The sequence below is a fragment of the Lepisma saccharinum genome, chromosome 5, assembly GCF_977018435.1.
Source record: "Lepisma saccharinum chromosome 5, izLepSacc3.1, whole genome shotgun sequence".
Lineage (NCBI taxonomy): Eukaryota > Metazoa > Arthropoda > Insecta > Zygentoma > Lepismatidae > Lepisma > Lepisma saccharinum.
The window spans coordinates 36305723-36325844 of NC_139233.1; the positions used below are offsets into that span (position 1 = coordinate 36305723).

The 20122-nt window shown below is 36.7% G+C and overlaps 1 protein-coding gene across 1 annotated transcript in view; it reads left to right on the forward strand.

Annotated features, from left to right (window-relative positions):
• LOC145988322 (nephrin-like) overlaps positions 1 to 12012 on the forward strand; it is a 580912-nt gene extending 568900 nt beyond the window's left edge. Inside the window, exons 5-6 of the mRNA XM_083123185.1 lie at positions 2123 to 2333; positions 8907 to 12012. Coding sequence (XP_082979311.1) covers positions 2123 to 2333; positions 8907 to 9013 — 318 coding nt within the window. The 3' untranslated portion in view covers positions 9014 to 12012. The remainder of the gene's footprint in view (positions 1 to 2122; positions 2334 to 8906) is intronic.
• The last annotated feature ends 8110 nt before the right edge of the window (positions 12013 to 20122 follow it).

The following is a 20122-nucleotide window of genomic DNA, read 5'->3' on the forward strand; positions in this document are numbered from 1 at the left end:
ATGCTCGGTTAGGTAAATCGGGACTGGACTTACAGATTAAAGTAGAATCTCAACCATTGTGCTATGTGCCTTTACCGGAAATCTAATCCGGAATCCCTCGTTTGCAAAGCATAAGTCACTACGATATTCATCGCTTACCTCACCTGTGGATTGTGGAAACTTCCAGCTGTGAAATGACAAGATTTCTTATTTGTACGTAAAACGTTCAACGCATGATTTAAATTGTACGAATCTTCGTCAGATAAGTGACGAATAATTACATCTAGGTTGTTCGGGAAAAACTTTTAAGTCAAGGAATGCAATGATACTTCAGTCAGTTTATTTATGTTTATTCTTTCCATAGAAAACATTTTAAACATGATATACAGATTGGATAATCACTGTTTAGAATCTTTACACATGCCCAATATAAAATTATAGTGATCTTTAATTGATTCAGTGTGACTTACAAGAAAGCAACAAAAATTCGCAGTTTGTGACTTAAGTGCCTTTCCCGAACACCCTAGATATACTCCGTTTAAAAATATATATATATATACTCGTAGATCCCTTCCAGAATTTATTTTGGCCCGCCTTTTCCCCAAAATGTGTTCAGTAAAATCACAAGCAAAAAATATATAATAGTAGATTGAACTACGTAAAAATATGCACTCTAAGAAATTGACTGGATCGTCAATTTCTGCTTCCATCCAAACACGTTAAAAAGAAAAAAAAACAAAGGCATGGCTGTTTTAAAACCATTAACGGGCCGCAGCGCGCTATGACGTCAGGGGTACCGGGTTCAAATCCCGGCCTTGGCATGGGTGTTCGTTGTCAATGTACCTTCATCAATTTCATCATATCATCATACATCCTCATCTTCACGGTTAGCCAAACAGTGGCAGAAAGGCGAAGTAAAAAAGCATATCAATCGATTACTCAACCATTAACGGCTATATATTACATTGTTGACCGTAATTAATGTAATTTCAATCATTTAATTTTAAGCATTGAACTATATATAACTGGAACGCTCGCTGCAACGCTGATCGGCTATGAAAATTGAAGCCACTTTTGCGATTAGTTCCTCCAGGAAAGAAGGGAAGAAAGCATGGTGATCCCATAAGCTAGCGTGTATTTTCTCGTCTTTTTGCTTTCGTATAGCACCAAAAGAAACACAATTTAACCATATTTATGCATTCAGTGATACAATGAATGTCTTATTAAATGTTTCTTCACTATATTCATATAGAGGTCATGTATAGTTTCGAACAATTTTTCCAGTCTTAAGTGGGTTGAACATGGTACGGTCGCATTTATAAATAAATAATTACGGATCCGTGCTTTAAAACTACATTTCTTTTCTTACCAAAATTTCTTTGATCGTTTCAATCCAATCGTGCTCAGAGTGTCACTCTGATATCAACAATAATATTGTGGCAACACGATGTGGACACCATCTGCGGAATTCTTGATATTAATCAACTTTTACCAACAAGTTCTTAAAGATACATTCATATTGTTATTTTAATCTTAAATCACGTGGTGTTTGAATATAGATGACATACTCGTTGTAATATTTTCTCATACATTATGGCTTTTATTTAGTAAATAATCTGTCGTAAAAATACATTTGCCGCCATAGAAAACTTAGTCTACTTCAGCTTTTCTTCCCACGTTCCATGGAGTAACTAAGCGAGAGAATGGCTTCACTTTTGCGCCGCAAAGCAGTCCTTCCACTTATATATAGTTCAATGGTTTTAAGATGCACACAACTGCAATTTATACTCAGATCTATCTTTAGCTATGTATTTAAATTTGAAACATGTCCGAGTGTGTGTCTGTACTCAATATTTCAAACGGTTACCTACTGGTATGTCGTGTTTATTTCTTATTCTAATCACGGCACCGAGAGGTGACGACACAAACAAGCGTGCTCTCACGAAATAGAACGGTTGCATACCATGTTTTGTAAATGAAGAAGCCGTTAAATTTTAACGGTAAAAAATTGTAAAATTAACCGAGACTTGTGACAATAAATAATTAAGATGATAATCCTATCAATATAATTTATGATCCTTTCATGTTTTTATGAGAATAGCATAGAATGAGGCATGTACTTGAACGAGTTCTTCTGTTGCAGGTGGACGACGGGTACCTGAGGACCTACCCCAAGTACCCTCACCGCGTGGGGAGCAACCTGGCCACGACGACCGTCACGCTGACCTTCGAGGTGGAGGAGCGTCACGCGGGGGAGATGATGGAGCTCAGCTGCATCTCCACCATCCCAGCGTTCCTCAGCGCGGACGCCGAGGACGACGAGTACGTGGACAAGAAGCAGGTTTCCTTCGTAGGTGAGCATCATGTGTATCTCGGCTACCTGTTTGAAACTCCACCAGTGTTTGGAAAGGTTTTTTTTTTAAAGTACAGTAGATTCGAAATCCAAGGAGACACGAAAAAAGCACGATTTAACAAAGTCTTAACTTCATAAAGATGATATCAAGATCAATAAACTTCTGTTCGAATTATCCAATTTCGAATTAGATAAAGTCCACTGTAGCAGATTTACAGTTACTTCATCAAAAAGGTAACTGAGCCTTACTTCATCCGCAACAGTAACTAAATTATAGTTACAGTTACTTAATCTAAAATGTAACTGGGTTACAGTTACTTCATCCGAAAAGTAACTGAGTTTTACTGTATCCAAAAAACTGTTACAGTTACTTCATCAAAATGTAACTGGGTTACAGTTACTTCATCAAAATGTAACTGGGTTACAGTTACTTCATCCGAAAAGTAAATTGAGTTTTACTGTATCCAAAAAAATGTTACAGTTACTTCATCAAAATATAACTGGGTTACAGTTACTTCATCCAAAAAGTAACTGGGTTACAGTTACTTCATCCGAAAAGTAATTGAGTTCTACTTTATCCAAAAAACTGTTACAGTTACTTCATCAAAATGTAACTGGGTTACAGTTACTTCATCAAAATGAAACTGGGTTACAGTTACTTCATCCAAAAAGTAACTGAGTTTTACTGTATCCAAAAAACTGTTACAGTTACTTCATCCAAATGTAACTGGGTTACAGTTACTTCATCCAAAAAGTAACTGAGTGAGGGATCCAAAAAGTAACTTGAGTTGCGTCTACTGTCAGTTCATACATTGATTGATTGATTGATTTGGTGTTTTAAGTCCACTTTATGCACAGTAAGGCTAATCGGGACTGGACCTACAGTTTAAAGTGGGATCCGAACCACTATGTGTCTCCACCGGGTATTGAACCCGGGACCCCTAGATTACAAGGCGATGACGCTACCACTGCGCCATCGGGGAGGGCCAGTCACTTCATCCAAAATAACTGAGTTACAGTTGCAGTTTCTCCATCGAAAATGTGACTGAGTAACAGTTACAGTTACTTCATACAAAAAGTAACAACTCAATTATAGTTACTAATTTACAAAAGTAACTAGTTACATTTAACATGACGTAATGGTAACGTTATCGCCTTGTAATCAAGCGGTCCCGAGTTCGATACCCCGTCCCCGTGGAGGCACAAAGTGGTTCGGATTCCACTTTAAACTGTAGGTCCTGTCCCGATTAGCTTACCTACGTATGCATAAGCTGAAACGTTATTCGATGAACTACAGTTACTTGTAACTGCGTTAGAAGTAACTCGTTACTGCCAAACCCTGAGCTCCAAACCCCAACATTTTCTCTCGATAGCAGTAATAATAGCAAATAATGGATAAAGGCATGGACGTCGCCAGAATTTTTTTCATACCGTTAATATACTAGAATGCATATTTTTTTCTATTTTTTTATTAACTTTGCACACGTCCTTCAATAAAAATATCTGAAGGTTAGGAGGATTTTTTTTTTCATAAGTTCACACTGTCTTAGAAATTTTATTTTTGGATTGTTGAAGATTCAAGGAGTCATTTATTCTTTGGATTAAATGTTTGAATATATAAACATGAAGCTCTGGCCTTCTTCCTGCATCTTACCTTAATATTTCTTGTTATTATTCTGCTAATAATTTACTAATTAAATGCACTACGCATAATACTCTTTTCGATTATTAAAATAATAAGTTCTTTTGGATCATTTCGCAATGGAAATTAACGACTAAAATTACGAAAGGGGGAACAACTGACCCCTTCTCCTTCAACAGTATATTCGTCCACTATTACACTCTGGAGTTACGCTAATGCTATTTATCTATCAATCAGTGTTTCCATAGCAATTGCAAATGATTTCACCTTTCTATTGCAATCAGTTTCGTACTCACCCCAAATACACTCCCGTCTACTCGAACAGTGTAAACCAGACTAATGCCACTGCTAATGGACGCTAGTCTCACCGTTGAGTAGGTGCATAGAATATTTGTTCTTTTCGGATAATTACACAGTAAAGTAAAATAAACTAAAGAGCTCCCCTGTACTTTGCACCACGCCATGAAGGCGTATAGGGAGTGTGGAGTTAGGGGCCAACATTTTGTTCATCACGGTCGAAGCTGGGGGTGATGTGATCAGCACCACACCCCTGACAACCTTTACCCCCAAGAGTTTCCACCAGATACCGACTTTATACGACGCTGGGTAGGCGCCGGAGCCGCTTGAATAGGTGGAAAAAGTTTCGGTTTTCCCCCGCCGGGGATCGAACCCGGGTCTCTCGCAATAAGAGGTGTCTCGTGAACGCATGCGTCGATTGTGGGAAAAAGGGACAGTTTGCTCTGCGACGACATTCATGAGCATTTCTACATTCTAATTTCTTCATTTAGGATAAGTATTTATTTTACACGAGAGCGCTGAACTAAGCTTATATTACATTTATTGGATCTGAAGTGACGCATGCATTAATTGTGGGAAAATAATTATTACTTTCCTTCACTCCAGATTCAAGAAATGTAATATAAGCTTAGTTCAGCGCTCTCGTGTAAAATAAATACTTCTCCTATACGAAGAAACCGGAACCTGTGGCCGACTGGTTAGCACATCGCGCTACGACGCCAAGGGTCCCGGGTTCGAATCCCGCTCGGGCTTGGTTGTTTGTGAATGTCCATTCATCAATTTCATCACTCATCCCCATCTTCGCAAATTAGCCAAGAGTCATAAAACGCGAAGTAAAATAAACTAAATCAATGAATCAATCAATCTATATGAAGAAATTAGAATGTAGAAATGCTCATGAATGTCGTCGCAGAGCAAGCTGTCCTTTTTCCCACAATTGACGCATGCGTTCACGAGACGCCTCTGCTCGCATGGTAGTCAGACGACCTGGAATTTTAATATCCGATTCATAGGACAAGGTTAATTTGAGCGTATTGGGTGTTGCAGTGCCAACACAGCACATCGGCAGACTTTTGAACCGATATGTCAACTAAAATAGTTTTACTTCTTAAGGTACGTGACGAGTCGAAAAGAAAAAAATAGCCTATATATTTTTGAACAATTCTAACTGAATTAATATGATTGTCTTTTGTTGTTTTTTTACTTTATTTTAGCACTTCATGAACATTAGGAAGTATCTTTTTCAGTTTATTGTAAGGAATTGTATGACTCACTGTACTCTTTCTTTCTCTGTCTCTATTTGTCTCTACTTCTTTATCTACTACTCTCTACTTCTCTTTCTTTACCTCTCTATGTCTATCTCTACTTATTCATTTTCTCTCTCCCTTTGTTTCACTCTCTCTCTCTCTCTCTCTCTCTCTCCCTACCTCCCCCCGCTACGAACCAATTATAACAGCATTTTTTTAAAGAATATAACTTCCCGTACACTGATATCCATCGCTTTTCGCTTCGGGCGGCAATTGCCCAACTTCTCTGTTCAGAAGAAGTCCTTTGATCTTCTGGGTTTCTGCTTAGGTTCTTATCCTCTCAGTCTGCATCGTCCAAACTGCATCACAGCAGCTCTTCTGGCGTGTTGTTCCAAGAGAGAAGCTTTTCATCAAGAATGCAATCTACATGGAGATTCTTTCATTAAACGCTTCAGTTAGCCTCAAATGTTCTTTTGTATTTTTTACATATTCCCCCTTTCTAACCCTATTATAGGAAAATTTGTGTGTTCAGTCTTTGTGCATAGAGCGTCCTCTCTGTTTCTCTTCCTCACTCTCTGCGTGTATGTTATTCTTATCCACTTTCTTCTCCTTTCTCACTAACTCTCTCTTTCTTTCTCTCAGGTTTGATACCCGGTGGAGGCACATAGTAGTTCGGATCCCACTTTAAACTGTAACCGATTAACCTTACTGTGCATAAAGTGGACTTAAAACACAAATTCAAAACTCTCTTTGTGTGTGTGTGTGTGTGTGTGTGTGTGTGTGTGTGTGTGTGTGTGTGTGTGTGTGTGTGTGTGTATTGTGTATGTCTATCCCTCCGTTTCTCTCATTCTCTGTGTGTATGCGTCTTCCTCTAATCTCTATGTTTATCTTTCTATCTCTCTCTCTCTCTCTTTCTCTCTCTCTCTCTCTCTCTCTAACTCTTTCTGTTTATCTCTCCCTCTTTCTCTAACTCTCTCTGTTTATTTCTCTCTCATTCTCTCTCTCTCGGTTAATCTTCCACTTTCATTCTCTCTCTCTTTGTGTGTGTGTTTATCTTCGTCGTTCCTTCTTTTTCTGTGTGGGTGTGCTTGCGCGCGCGCGAGCCTCTCTAATTCATTCTCTCTCTCTTTCTCTGGGTCTCTTCCTCTGTCTCACTCTCTCATTCCGTGTTACTCTCTCTGATACTCCTTTCTTTCTGTTCTCTATCTCATTGACTCTCTCCAAATCTATTACTCTTTCCTTTCCTCTCTCTCTCTATCATCCTGTTTTCCTTTCTTTCTCTTCCCTTCCTGCATTTCTACGAATGTTTACCCGCCTCCCTTCACTTCCAACTGACAGAAGAAAAATGTGATGGAATCCCAAGTCAGATACTCCTTCCAGCAACTCTTCATCTAATTATTGACACGAGGGAAGCGGCTGCCAGATTTAATTCCCGACTTCATTCCTTGGAAGCAGACAAAGGCTTTTTCCTCCTGCAGAGGCAACTTTACGAAACTCAGACCAAGTCGTTTATTGAAGCAAGCGATGTTATGCAGATCAGTTGGCGCTTCAACAATTGCTCAGAAGATACTAGGGCAATTTTCACCTAATCTCACAGAATCGTTAAAATATCGAACGTAATGTTATTTTATTTGTTTGTTAATTACAGTTTTGTGTATTACGTTATTTGATATAAATATCCTTTGTATTAGGAAACACAATGCGAAAGAAATTCTCATTCTTTCCTTCACTTCACATGGCTCTCTTGAGTAAATGTAATGACATGTTGTTTACATTTACGTACCTCTCAGGCATTTACCACTAATGGATTATGATAATCTATTTACGAAGTTGGTTCGAGATTGTGGTACATGAAACAATTCAGGCTTGAAGTGCACGATATTTCAAATTCTGTTACTAACACTATTGTGTATGTTATGATTTTCCGTGAATTATGAATGTGCGAACAAAGCATAGTTGCTTTCCGAAGGTTTTTATTAGAACTGAGAATATATTACATATAAGATAATTCACTACAGTTAACATTGGCATCATAAAGTCACAAATCTAAAAGCCAACTACGGTTGGCAACTCTTTTCTGTCGACACACACCGCGGTTCAACAAAATCGCCACCTATAGTAGTGATAGAATCATGTGTGTATATCGACATTTTAGTTCGATTCTTCAAAAGGTAATCGGATCAAATGTTAGAAAGAGAAAATCCCGGTGTTTTGTACACACAACGGCTAAAGTAATAGAGTAAGCGAATTGTCTATCACCATTTTAATTCAAGCTGTTTTCCAACAGAATGCCTTCCTTAAAACAAGAGGAAGTAGAAAAAAATGAAAATTGCGATGGACAATTTTTCATTGGCTGTATAGTCCAAGACAGTAATCCAATTCTGTGGCTATTTATTATTCCATTTTCTCTCAAAATACTGCTGTGCATATTCCTGCATTTTGTATTGTAATCAACTCATATTTAGACGTTAACTTGACACTGATTGTAGGGTAATGGAGGGGAAGTTCGTCACCAAAATGCTTTTCATTTTTCCTTCTAAACGCATTGGGGGAGAAGAACAAAATTTATACGATACAAAAAGTAGTCATTGTGGATTATGAGGAATGTAACACAAATACTGTGTTACTTATACTTATGACGTAATATTCAAAATAATAAAATGAGAAAAAGTGGCGAAATTCCCGCCACATGCTGGGAAATTCGCCATATAACTTATTTTATCATTTTATCGTCAGTTTAAGTGTATGAAATACCAAGTTGTTGCCTATAACTCAGACAACAAAGTGTAAAAGACCTACAAATGTCAATACAAACATGTTTAAGAAACATAGGCCTAAATGTTCATATGCATTGTTAACAAGTTGTGTGTGAAAGATCGCCTGTAGGAAGGGAAATTCGACACATTTTCTGTTACTCTGGCGAATTTACCAGCAAATGCATAGTCGAAAGAAAACAACTTATGTTTACTTGTACATGCACGCTTTCCAAAACAAATCTTTTCACGACATTATTACGGTTTGAGGTAACGATATCAATAATTAAAAGGAAGAAAAATAATTCTTATCTGCCACGAAATGACAATTTCCAACGTAGTATTGGAATTCGGCACCTTTCTTTGTCTTCTGTGTAGACGCAACTGCGCATTCCAAACTGTACTGCTTGCTTGCTATTTCGCTCACCACACTGCAGATTTCAGTGGAAACAAGGCACATGTTACTTGATTTTTTACAGGCATCAGTGAGTGTTTCCAACCTATAGTTTTTATCTACGATTACAAAAACCACAAGTACGGCTAAATTCCCAGCATGGCGAACATCCCTTCTTTTACCCTATATGATTAATCAGTAGTTTAACCTTTGAAACTAACTATTTTGTTACTTTTTTCAGTGGAAGTAGTTTTGCCACCAACACCAACAAGTAACCCGTCTCGAGGTTCCTGTAACGACTACTGGTTGTGGATACCAATTACTTTGGCCTCCGTATTCAAGCGATGAACGTGAAAGTGCAGGAGTCAAACATCCATTTTGCTGATCATCTCTTACCCCCTTTTAATTCACTTCCCATCGCAATAAGGCCAAAATTAGCAATAACCTCGAAACCTTCAGTAACAGGCTTTTAGGAACAAAAATCAGGGGAAAAGATTCATCCTTCAGACGACCAATCAAACCTCAAGGATCCTGCAGAAGATGTGACAATGAGGCGTGCGATTCTGACCTGCTAAGTGTTGACGTGAGTTAATCCGATATTTGGGTTTTCCGTGTGAAAATGTTAGCAAGACAAATAAACCATTATTATTTGAGCATATTTTTTATGTGAATGGATGTGTGTGTTTATTGATTGTTGTGTTGTGACTGGCTAGTGTTTCTTTTTTAAATACCTACGATGAGTCCAGCAAAAATGACAAACAAAAGCGGACCAACAGGTTCCTGTGCTGCCACCTGTACGGCTGGGTTCGAGAACTGTGTTACCGTGCACAGATGTGTGTACCATTTTTTGGCGTCCGAGTTAGTTGCTTAAGAAAATGTGTTTGAATTTCGGGTGAGATAGTGATGTTCTTTGGTGAAAGAAGATTGCTCAGCTAATAAGAGACCTTGGGATTCGTTTTTAGAGCGATCCAATTTATATTTGTTGATTCATGACTGCTCATTAGAAGAGTGAGGAATTTTCTGTTGCAGGACTTTCGCATAATCATGACATAGTTTGATTTACTTCATCATTCCTTCCCCTGTTGCTTTATATAACGACTAAAATTCTGATAAAAAAGATAAAGGCACCTAGTATAATGAAATTAATACAACTTGTAAGGAAAACAGGTCGGTCAGACATTCTTTTTGCAGAAAAATATGTGCATGAGCTTATTTTCGTGCTCCATTTCACGAGATTTACGATGCTTGCATACAGTCATTTTGAATACTGTCAATTTATCGTATGTTTATCGACGTTTTCTCAAAATGCAATGGCATTATGTCAGGTTTATAAACTCTTGGAATGTGTGCTAAATTTTTATCTTAGTACATGAAACTGAACGTACAAAGTTACCTTTATCGTAACTGTTCAGAGCTGTCGTATGAAAATCTTACTTCGAACTAAGCTACGTTTCACATTAAGAACTGGTTTGTATAACGACAAACAAAATGAACTGTCACAATGCAATATCACTAACCTGTATGTTCAGGTTGTCGAATGTAGCTTCACGTAAGCACAGTGACGTAACGTATAGAAACTTTGTTACAAACATTGACTCCTGTATGATGACCTTGCTGTGGGTGGTTGACTTCAGTTTCTAAGGCGCAAGGGGAAGAAACTGCGCAGTGTCCCGATTAGATTCATGACAATGTGAAGGTAAGATTTTAATTTTTTGTTAGTATTGGGTATATTAAGTAACGGTGTTGGGAAGATATACAATTACACCAATTTATGCTCACAAATTTATATGCACATGCTTTTACAATTTTATTCATCTTCCAAAATCGTTACTCCGTCTAGGAACTGTTGACTGGTTATGAGCTGTTAGTTTTGCCAATAATAAAGTTCACTACAGATATTGTGTATTCAGATCACATTGAAACAAGACCAGTATTTGTGCACGACAATAACAAATGTAAACAAGTACAGAAAACGTATAATAAAATTATAAAATCAACTTCATTAGCAAGAAAAGACAAAGACTTTGACTAGAAATCGCTTAAAGCCGGTGTGAGCCAATATTAGAAGAAGAAGAGAAGACAAAGCAAATTCGTTTTCGGTTGTGACGTAAGGAATTTCCAAGATATATCCGAGTACCAAGAATTAAGAAAATCATTGTTTCGTTAATAAGGCTTGAGGTACAAAGTTATACAGTAAGGATAACGTAACGCAACCCACAATTGAAAGTTTACGGAGTTTTGCATTTCATCGTTGCTCCAGCTTTCCAATATTTATAAAATGTCAGATACGTGAAATGAAAATAATATACGGTCCTGAAGAGCACAACTTTCTTAAACGCAATTTTTGAGCATACATTTGTTATGATGCGTTCATTATTCCAAACCACAGACATATTGCCAGACTGAAAAAACACATGCCAAGTTGTGCTTCTTACTACCGCAAGCCAAGGCACATCCAAAAATGACACTTATGTACTACGAGAATATATTGTGGAAGTAGTCGCATTTACTGTATCCCTTAATATTACTAAAAGAAATGCATATTTCAACTTTAGTTACCGAGCTCTTTTTGTATGTTGATGAGACGTTAGTACAGTGTTGCCATATCATGCTCTTGTGTTAAACTGATTAAATTGGGTGCTGCTGCCACCTAGTGATGCGGGTCCGAAGTACATTACCCGAGAATAATATCACTATGATTTGGAACTAAACGCAGTTTCTTCTTACTGACTTTTACAATATCAAAAAGATATTTCAACGAACTTTCAACAGATAATGATTGAATTTAAAAGGAAGTGCTTCGGTCAATACAAATACAGTCGAGTCTCGTTTATCCGACCTTCGCTTATCCGCATTATCCGACATACCACAGGAAGAAAAAATCATCAATCGGCAACAAGAACTACAATTGCGAGCGTGAGCGTAGTCAATTTTTAGTATCTCCGGACTCTACCGCGTGGCGCGCCCGCCTACACTATGACTCATGTGTCTGTCATTCGCTACTCAGTGCATGATTACTGCATTAGGTTCGTAATGTGTAAAATTATAACATTAAATTAACACCTCTCTATTGTCCGACGTTTTCGCTTATCCGACGTTCTGCCGGCCCGTTTATGTCGGATAAGCGAGACTCTACTGTATTTAGTTTCAGAATTTTTGTTTTAGTGATCTTTCTCTTTCCTAAATATTGTGTTTTATATTTCGTCTCTATAAAGTGCAAGCTCGAAATTATATTATGACATACATAACCACACATCACGTCAGAAATAAACATTGAGTATTCATTCTTGCACATACTTGGCCATAAATATATACAGTGCTATTGAAAATGATCTTTCCCATTTCAGACACGTAAATAACGTTTAATGAAACTCAGATACAAGAAGGTTATGTCAATGTAAAGAGTAACTCATGAAGTTTTATTTCATGACCTCTCAAGTGTTCAATGTGATCCCTTTGGTAAAACTTGCATGGACCTGTTCATGAACGTCTGCAGGATTTTTTTCCAGGAGGCGATGGAGGGATATGTTTCCCCATAATAGTGATGCCCCCTCGAAAAATACTGTTTCAGTCTGAATTTATCATGTTCCTTCAACCTTATAATAATTAACATAAATTACTATGACTGAAATGAAATTATGTGTGAAATATATACTTGATAGGTGGGCATTCATTTTCCAGGGGGCCACGCCCCTCCCCCCCTTCCGGACGTCCATGGACCCATTCCACTGTTTCCCTCGTTTACTGACGGGCGGCCAGTTGACTTTCTCTTGTAGATTTCTTTAAAATCAGAATCGAATGCCCACTGGGTGGATCTGCACCAAACTTTGTACGGAAATATCGCTGCACAGTGCACACTAATAACAGACTGGTGTACGTGTAAATCTAACACACAAAATGCTTTTCTGTCTTCGCCGGCAGCCATTTTCTCTCTTAGTTATTATGCAGCAGGGTTATCAACATTTCATTAAACGTGAATTACATGTGTCTAAAAACGAGAAGATAATTTGTAATAACCAGGGAACGGTTATGTAAATACATATTTATGTATGAAGCTGAAATCAGCTATATTGTGTATTATCTTTGAGCATCATGGCATGTAGACTCGAAACATTCCGTTTTTATTTTCCATATCTGTACATATATTAGGTTTTGGCACATATTTTAGTTATTTTTACGTATTATTCCCATATTTCAGGACATTTCTCAACATATAGGCTACTCCATATTCGCGCAATAACTGTTCCGTGTGACAGAAAGAGTTGGGTGAAGTAACTTGACAAATTCCGAAGCGACGTTAAACAAACGAAAATGTACGATCTTTTTTATACCCTCCAATTGCGTTAAATATAAGTTTTCTGTCATCCGAACAATAACGTTTATTTTCACCTCCAAATGTTTGCTTTTGCTATTGCATAAGAAACACTTGACATTCGTGTTTATTTACAATATGTCAACAATAGAGAATGAGAGCTCAAGCATCGGCTCCTGCTTATTACAAATGTTATTTTGGCAACGTTGGAAGTGTCCCAAGTCGAGCAGCCCATTGCTAACCTCACCCTCCCTACTAATGAAGTTGCACGCCAGACAGCAGCGGCAGAAGCAACGATTTTGTGGCACGCGTACTAGATTCGCTTCTGGATTCTCTTCAAGACAGTCACGATAATACAGTAAGACCTCGTTAATCCGGACTAATAGGGGGATAAGTTGACCGGTTTAACGAAATTAACTGAAATAACCTAAAGAACAGTAGAAAGTGCATTAAAACTCCGTTTATAGCAACAAAACACGTTTATTATGGTGTATTTAAAGGGCATAGGCCTAAATACACTATACAGTACAGTAAAATGTAAAGCAATACTGTGCATACAATGCAGTACGTATATATGCGATACCCATATTATGATGATGTGCCCGACGGACCTGGCTCTGGATCACACTTTTTGTTTTTGTCTCTTGCCTGTCCGGATTAACGAGATTTTACTGTAGTTACAATGCCGAGACTGTATTTTATATAGCTATTTTTTACAATTTTAAGTCCATATTTAACTCCATATTTTGGTGAAAATAACTAAATATGTATTTACATATTTAGCACACTTTTACTACATATAAATCCGTTTTCTGGTAATAGCCCTGTATAGTAATCGGTCTGTATTGTATTATGCAAAATGAGGCACAACCACAAATAAAGCAGAGAAACCTCTCTCCACCACCAATCACCAGTACAGTGGAATGAGTAAACAAAGCAACACAATCTGATAGATTATGCGTCATTAGTCTCAGTTAATTATATCTTATACGTAAACAAATCATAATAGCCAACAATTGACTAGTTGCCTGGTAACATTAACGCATCACTCTACGGAAAACCACCCCGTTTAAGCCCATGGGGTGTAAAGGAAAGGTGAATTAAAGCAGTGATACGTAACGATTCGTTTGTTTTAAAGCGATAAAAAAAATTACAAATAAATCATGTACCGTGCGAAAGTCCTGCAATTAGATATGACGTTTAGTGAGTGTTTTGAAGTTCTAAATATTCACTTTTTAAGAAAAGTAAGTGGTTGATGTAACTATAAATGGTAGACTTCTCAGCTGGCCTGTAGTCTTACCTGTGTGAACGTGGATGTTGTTATAACAGTGGAGTTAGTGTGTGCCAGTAACAAATCATGTGTGGTCTTTTTTTATGGAATGTTTATTTTGTGTACATAAAGAAATTGTGATGGGGACTCCAAAGGTACACGATGGACTTTTTTTAAGTGTAGCGAACATAGTTGGTTTCTGGTGATGCAATCTACTTCAGAGCACGAAAAAAATTATTGTCTTCCTATGTAGTTCTACTACTTCGATGTTGTAAAAAATTTATTAACTGCACGACTGCTTCTTAACAAAAAACAAAACACGTACGTACAATGATCTTCTTCCGTTACATTTCATAGCAGGGTTCGTACAATAAGAAAAATTCTAACGTAGAATATGTGTCCCCCATACTAAATCCCTATCACAAATTCTGTTCACTTCAGTTTCATGGGGCGTGGAGATGATATTTTTAAGATAGAAAAAAATTTCAAGTATCTTGCCTATCGTAGCTATTATTGAATATGCTTTCTACACTATAACACGACCATTTTCGGAAATATGTCTTGCTCATAGCAAATTTTAGCATTATATCCTTGCAGCCTGGATAATTTGAAAAATAGTTTTCTGTTCATTTATGTAAGAGTTTGTAATTTTTGATAATAGGATATCTCAACAACGAAACAATATATCGTTAAAAATGATCACGAAATACGTATAATATACATCAATAATATAATGGTAGAGGAATCACGCTAAGCACTAAAAAGTAATATCTATACATATAAACAATGAATATTGTGTTCGTTTTAGACTTACTTAACCTGCAGGTTTTTTTAGAATGCTACACCCTTTATTTAGACCGAAACTCCAAGTTTTGGCATTTTACAACCAAAAATTTCGGAAGTACTTTTGTATCTTTCTTAACACATCCTTTATAGCTTTTTTAAGCCAATAGAGTTTGTTAAAATTCTTAGCTTTGTTTCGATTAACTATGGATTACACTTATAATAGGCTTAGTGCTAGTTTGATTTTAACGGTTTGATAAGACTGAACTTTGCATTAATCTTCCAAGAGCAAAACATCTTTTATTTTTGCATTTTATTTCTGCAAGTGTCTCTTTCTTATTACTCTACGAATTAAAAGTATTAGATAAAGGTTTAAATATCTCAATCAGATGTACATACTCTTCAAGACAATCAATATGGATTTAAATAATAAAATGAGAGTAATTTTTATGTACAACATTTCGCTAATTGTAACCTGGATTCAAAGCAATGTTTCTTGTAATACATATATTTTCAGTTACATACTTCTTAGTTTTAAAAAAATGTGTTTAGCATATAGCTACTTTTAAAATTACTCGAATTAGATGGTATGGGTTGGACATAAAATTATTACATAAAGAATAAGTCTGGTTTTCCTATTACCAGAATAAAGTTTTGATAGCCAGTTTACGTTCGTCTAAAACTGACCTAGTGTAAATTCCGTTTTGTACACCAGGTTTTAGCATTAACGATAAGCAGTTGCGGCAATCAAATTCAAAAGGAATGTTATGTTATCACTTCATACCAACAAGATGATCGTGTTTTGTATCATAACAAGGCCTAACATATCGTAACCCATGCTTTGACATCCACGCCCGACCTTCAATTGCACTAATATTTTCCTCTTTGACCATGAATTTTGTGGTAGTGTGTACTGTTTTTCTTTAACACTTTGTATTATGTGTACTATTACAATTGAGAAAACATGATCCTTCGTGTCAATTATTGAAAAATTTTATAAATAGATTACTTCTACTTAGAGATTTGAACTTTAACAAAAGACGCAGTGTATTTCAAAGCTTAAAGGTACAACGTTGAAATGCATGATTTATCTTGAATTCGTTTGCAGCGTGATTGTTTCAAGTTACGATGTGCTTGATGTGCATTTTTATTGTTATGTCTTTCGATCTATTTTTTAAAATGATAGAATATCGAGTTGTAGTACTTATTATATAGCCTCAGCCACATGAAAGCTATATTGTTTTGATATGGTTCCAAAAATATGAAAAAGAAAACATGTGTATATATATTTTTCGCTAAATCAGCCTAAACTAGATTAGAATTCGATTCATATGTGATGTAAGGGATTAAAACATTAGATATTAGGTAACAATAGTAGTGTAATGAGAACATAAATCTCGAAACGTGTTATTTTTGTGAGCATGTTTTCTTACTAGGAAGAAGGCAAAGAAAAATGGAGTTATTTATGTGCAAGTTCAGGGAAAATACCATTCCTTATGTTAGATTTATCTCAAAATAATGGTGGAATATAAAAAATAAAATAATTTTTGAAAGAAAGTATTGTTTTGTGTATTTTTCCCTTTAGGTGGTGTTTTATTTCATGAAGAGTTCTGCGTAGAAGTATATTTAGAAGGGGACGTTGAGAAGCAACATTTTCTGCTATTTGTTTGCAATATAATAAAGATATACTCAATATAAAACGCGGTAATATACACGGTAACTTATAACGACGGAACGAAAATCTATAACAAAAATTGGTAAACCAGGATGCACTGGAAAGTATGTAGATAATATTCCTAGTGTGGAAGTCTCGTAAGAGGCAGGGCCTACCTTACGGATTATTTTATAACTTATAAATTCAATAAACTGATGATTTATGCATAAAACTTGGATGTGAAGAAAGCAATGACACATTCTTCAAATACCACGAACATTAAGTCTTCAATGCTATATAACTCGAAATGTTATTTTTATTAATATGATACATTATTAGAAAATGAATAGGTGCGTTTTCTTCCTGTTGTAATGACCTATGATTCCAAAGCTTAATTTCTTAATTTAATTTTAAGCTTCAAGTCAATTATTTTAATCTTCCTTGAAAAATAATTTGTGCAACGAGGTTTTTACCTCTTTTCTTCAGAGCTCTTCGGAATGGTTTTCCATTTGTGGTTGTGGGAAGAACACATGGTTGAGGTGAGTGCTCTCTTTTTCTTTGTTGTGTTGCGACATTTCCAAACAAACATGGATATGCAAGAAGCTCTATGTAATAGCAAGTACCAAGCATAGGTGTGCACAAACTCTCTTATTAAGGGGAGGGGGGCAAAAGCCTTGATGATAGTTCAGTCGGAGAAAGAAGACCCTCGTTCTATCTCACTAAACAGGGGCGTAAAAAGTGTGTCCAGGCCCACCGAAAATCACTCTGTTAGAAGAATTCCAGCTTCCTTGGCACAAAAGTTTTCTGTTCCCTTTTATTTTCCTTCTCTGTGGTTCAGACTAATTTACATGTAAACATGATTTCGTACAGCAGATTCGTAGTTCCTGGGAACTTTCGTCAACTTGAAAATACTTCATTTTTTTAAAGAGAATAATATTGTTTAATAACGGTAATAAGATTTATCTACACTAAATTTCTCAGTGAGAGCAGGCCCGTACCCAAGGGGGGGGGGGCATGACTCCCTCCTCGAACCATGAAATATTTTAATAAAACCTATAATAACCTACAAAAAAAACACTGACGGTTTTTCACATTTTGCAAGAATTTCAATTTTCTTCTTGCATAAATGAATGGGTTCTTTCTGGAGAGAGGTAGACTCCAGAAGTCTGCACTATTTAGCAATTTTAGTTTTATAACCATTTATGTAAAGTTCACTATTTTTAATCCCTGTCCTGATTTTTTTCGAACTGCAGACTTCGATGAGAAAATGTCCTTTTTTTTTGTTAATTCACATTCATTATAAGAATCATTCCTAATACAAGTCATTTAACTTATAAATACATTACTTTGTAATCATAGATTATCTTTATTACAAATCAAATCAAATCAAATCATGGCTGTTCAATGGTGGTGGTACGTATAAGAAAATTGAAAACATTGTTAATTTGTGAATATTGTATTATTCAAATACTTTTAAGAATGGAATGGAAGGCAATAAGCACCGAGCTGTACGCCAGGTGACAGCCTTTTTCTGTAAGCAACTGTATTTTTGATTGTCGGGTCAGGTCAGGGTTACTTTGGTCCATAATATTGCAACACTACAATTGTACATCCAGCTGCAATACTACCTTAGCGTTGGCGGTCACATCCAGGGTACGAATTCCCATGGCGGAGGGGGATCTCACACCTTCCCACCAACGATCCTGTTCTATTAAAATTCACCTCCCCTGCATAAAAATTTTGCGAGAGGAAGAGTTTCTTATAACAATAAAAATAAGCAATTAGTTTTGACTTCATTCATACTTTAATAGGAATAATATCAGAAACACATACAAGGAAGGAAGAACAAAGAAGAATGTCTGTGTGTTTGTGAATGTTGCATACATCTCTTTCTCTCTCTCTCTCTCTCTCTCTCTCTCTCTCTCTCTCTCTCTGTCTTTCTTTCTTTACAGCTGGTAGCAGCATGCGGTTAAAATGCACTTTTATAGTTATAGACATTGGCGGCTATTAAAGGGGCGAGGGATGCAGTCCCCCCCTTTTTGTCACTTTTGCTCCCGCACTATGCTAAACTTTATCTACCAAGATAAACTGAACTGATAAACTGTCCTTGACCCCCCCCCCCCCAGTTTTGGCACCTTGTCCTATTATTTTTAGAACCCATAGATAAGATTTTATAATTATATCAAAATGGACTAGTGAGGAACGGAGCCGTAGCTGCAAAGGGGGTTGTCATTATAGTCACTTTAGGGCCCTGGAACACAGAAATCAGACCGACCTGCTATTTGTCCTCCATTTCTCACCTCCTCTCATCGGAAATAAAACATAGCACTTCCATGATAATTTAATAGGAAAATAATGTGTTCTCAGAGTACCTTATTTTTAGCCCCTCCACCTAGATACGTATATCAGATCTTTAATTTGCAATCGAATTAGCAGATGTGAACAATACCACACACTGCTTGAATGAAGATGAGGTAGGATGCACATCCGACTGTCCTTTTATTAGCCACATTTCTTCAATGCTAATTTTTATTTCCGTCGGATTTAACGGAAAAGATTAGGTGCATAAAATTTATTCATTGCCTAAGTATGCAAGCTTCATCTATGCGGGGGGGTGTGCAAATTCTGTGCAGGGGTGTGAAAATCTATTCTCGTTCTGGGCGCTGAAATCTCTAGCTACAGCTCTGATAAGATATATTTCCTTTCGAGAGACCACTACCAGATTTACACCATTATAGAAACACACCACAATAAAAGCATGAAATTTTATTGACCATTATTTATAGAAAGCAATAATTAAATAAAATCTAACACTTATTAAAAACATTTCACCCATTGTCTAATTTCTGGACATTTTGAACCAGTTGATAGAGGAATTAATTTGCTCGTTTATAAATGTACCAAATTTATTTATTTATACATGTTTAATCATATTAATTAATTATTTAATAATTGACATATATTTCATGACAATAATATATATATATCCACGATTTCGGGCTTGGCCCCCCTCAAAAAAATCCTGGGTACGGGCCTGAGTGAAAGTATTAGTAGGAACAACTGGATATATATGAATCACTGAGGTTAAATTACATCATAACTCATGACATCGAACAGTGGCGTGCCCAAGGAGGTTGGTGGAGATCATACCCCCCCCCCTCCATTCTTGGCCCGGTATTCCTAACACAGGGAACATCAAAGGCACGAGAAGATGGCAAAATGAGGGCTGACCACTAAAAAAAAAGTATACGTAACCCCCCCTGTCTTTTCGGAAATCCTGGGTACGTCACTGACATCGAATATCAAAAACGGGGGGGAAAGAGCCAATGGCCAGGTGCACATGGCCTGCTGGGACCAGTGCATCGCCCTGATTATAGCCGAGATATTTGTGACATCTTATATCTGTATCATTATCCGTGAAAATGAATGGATTTAAAA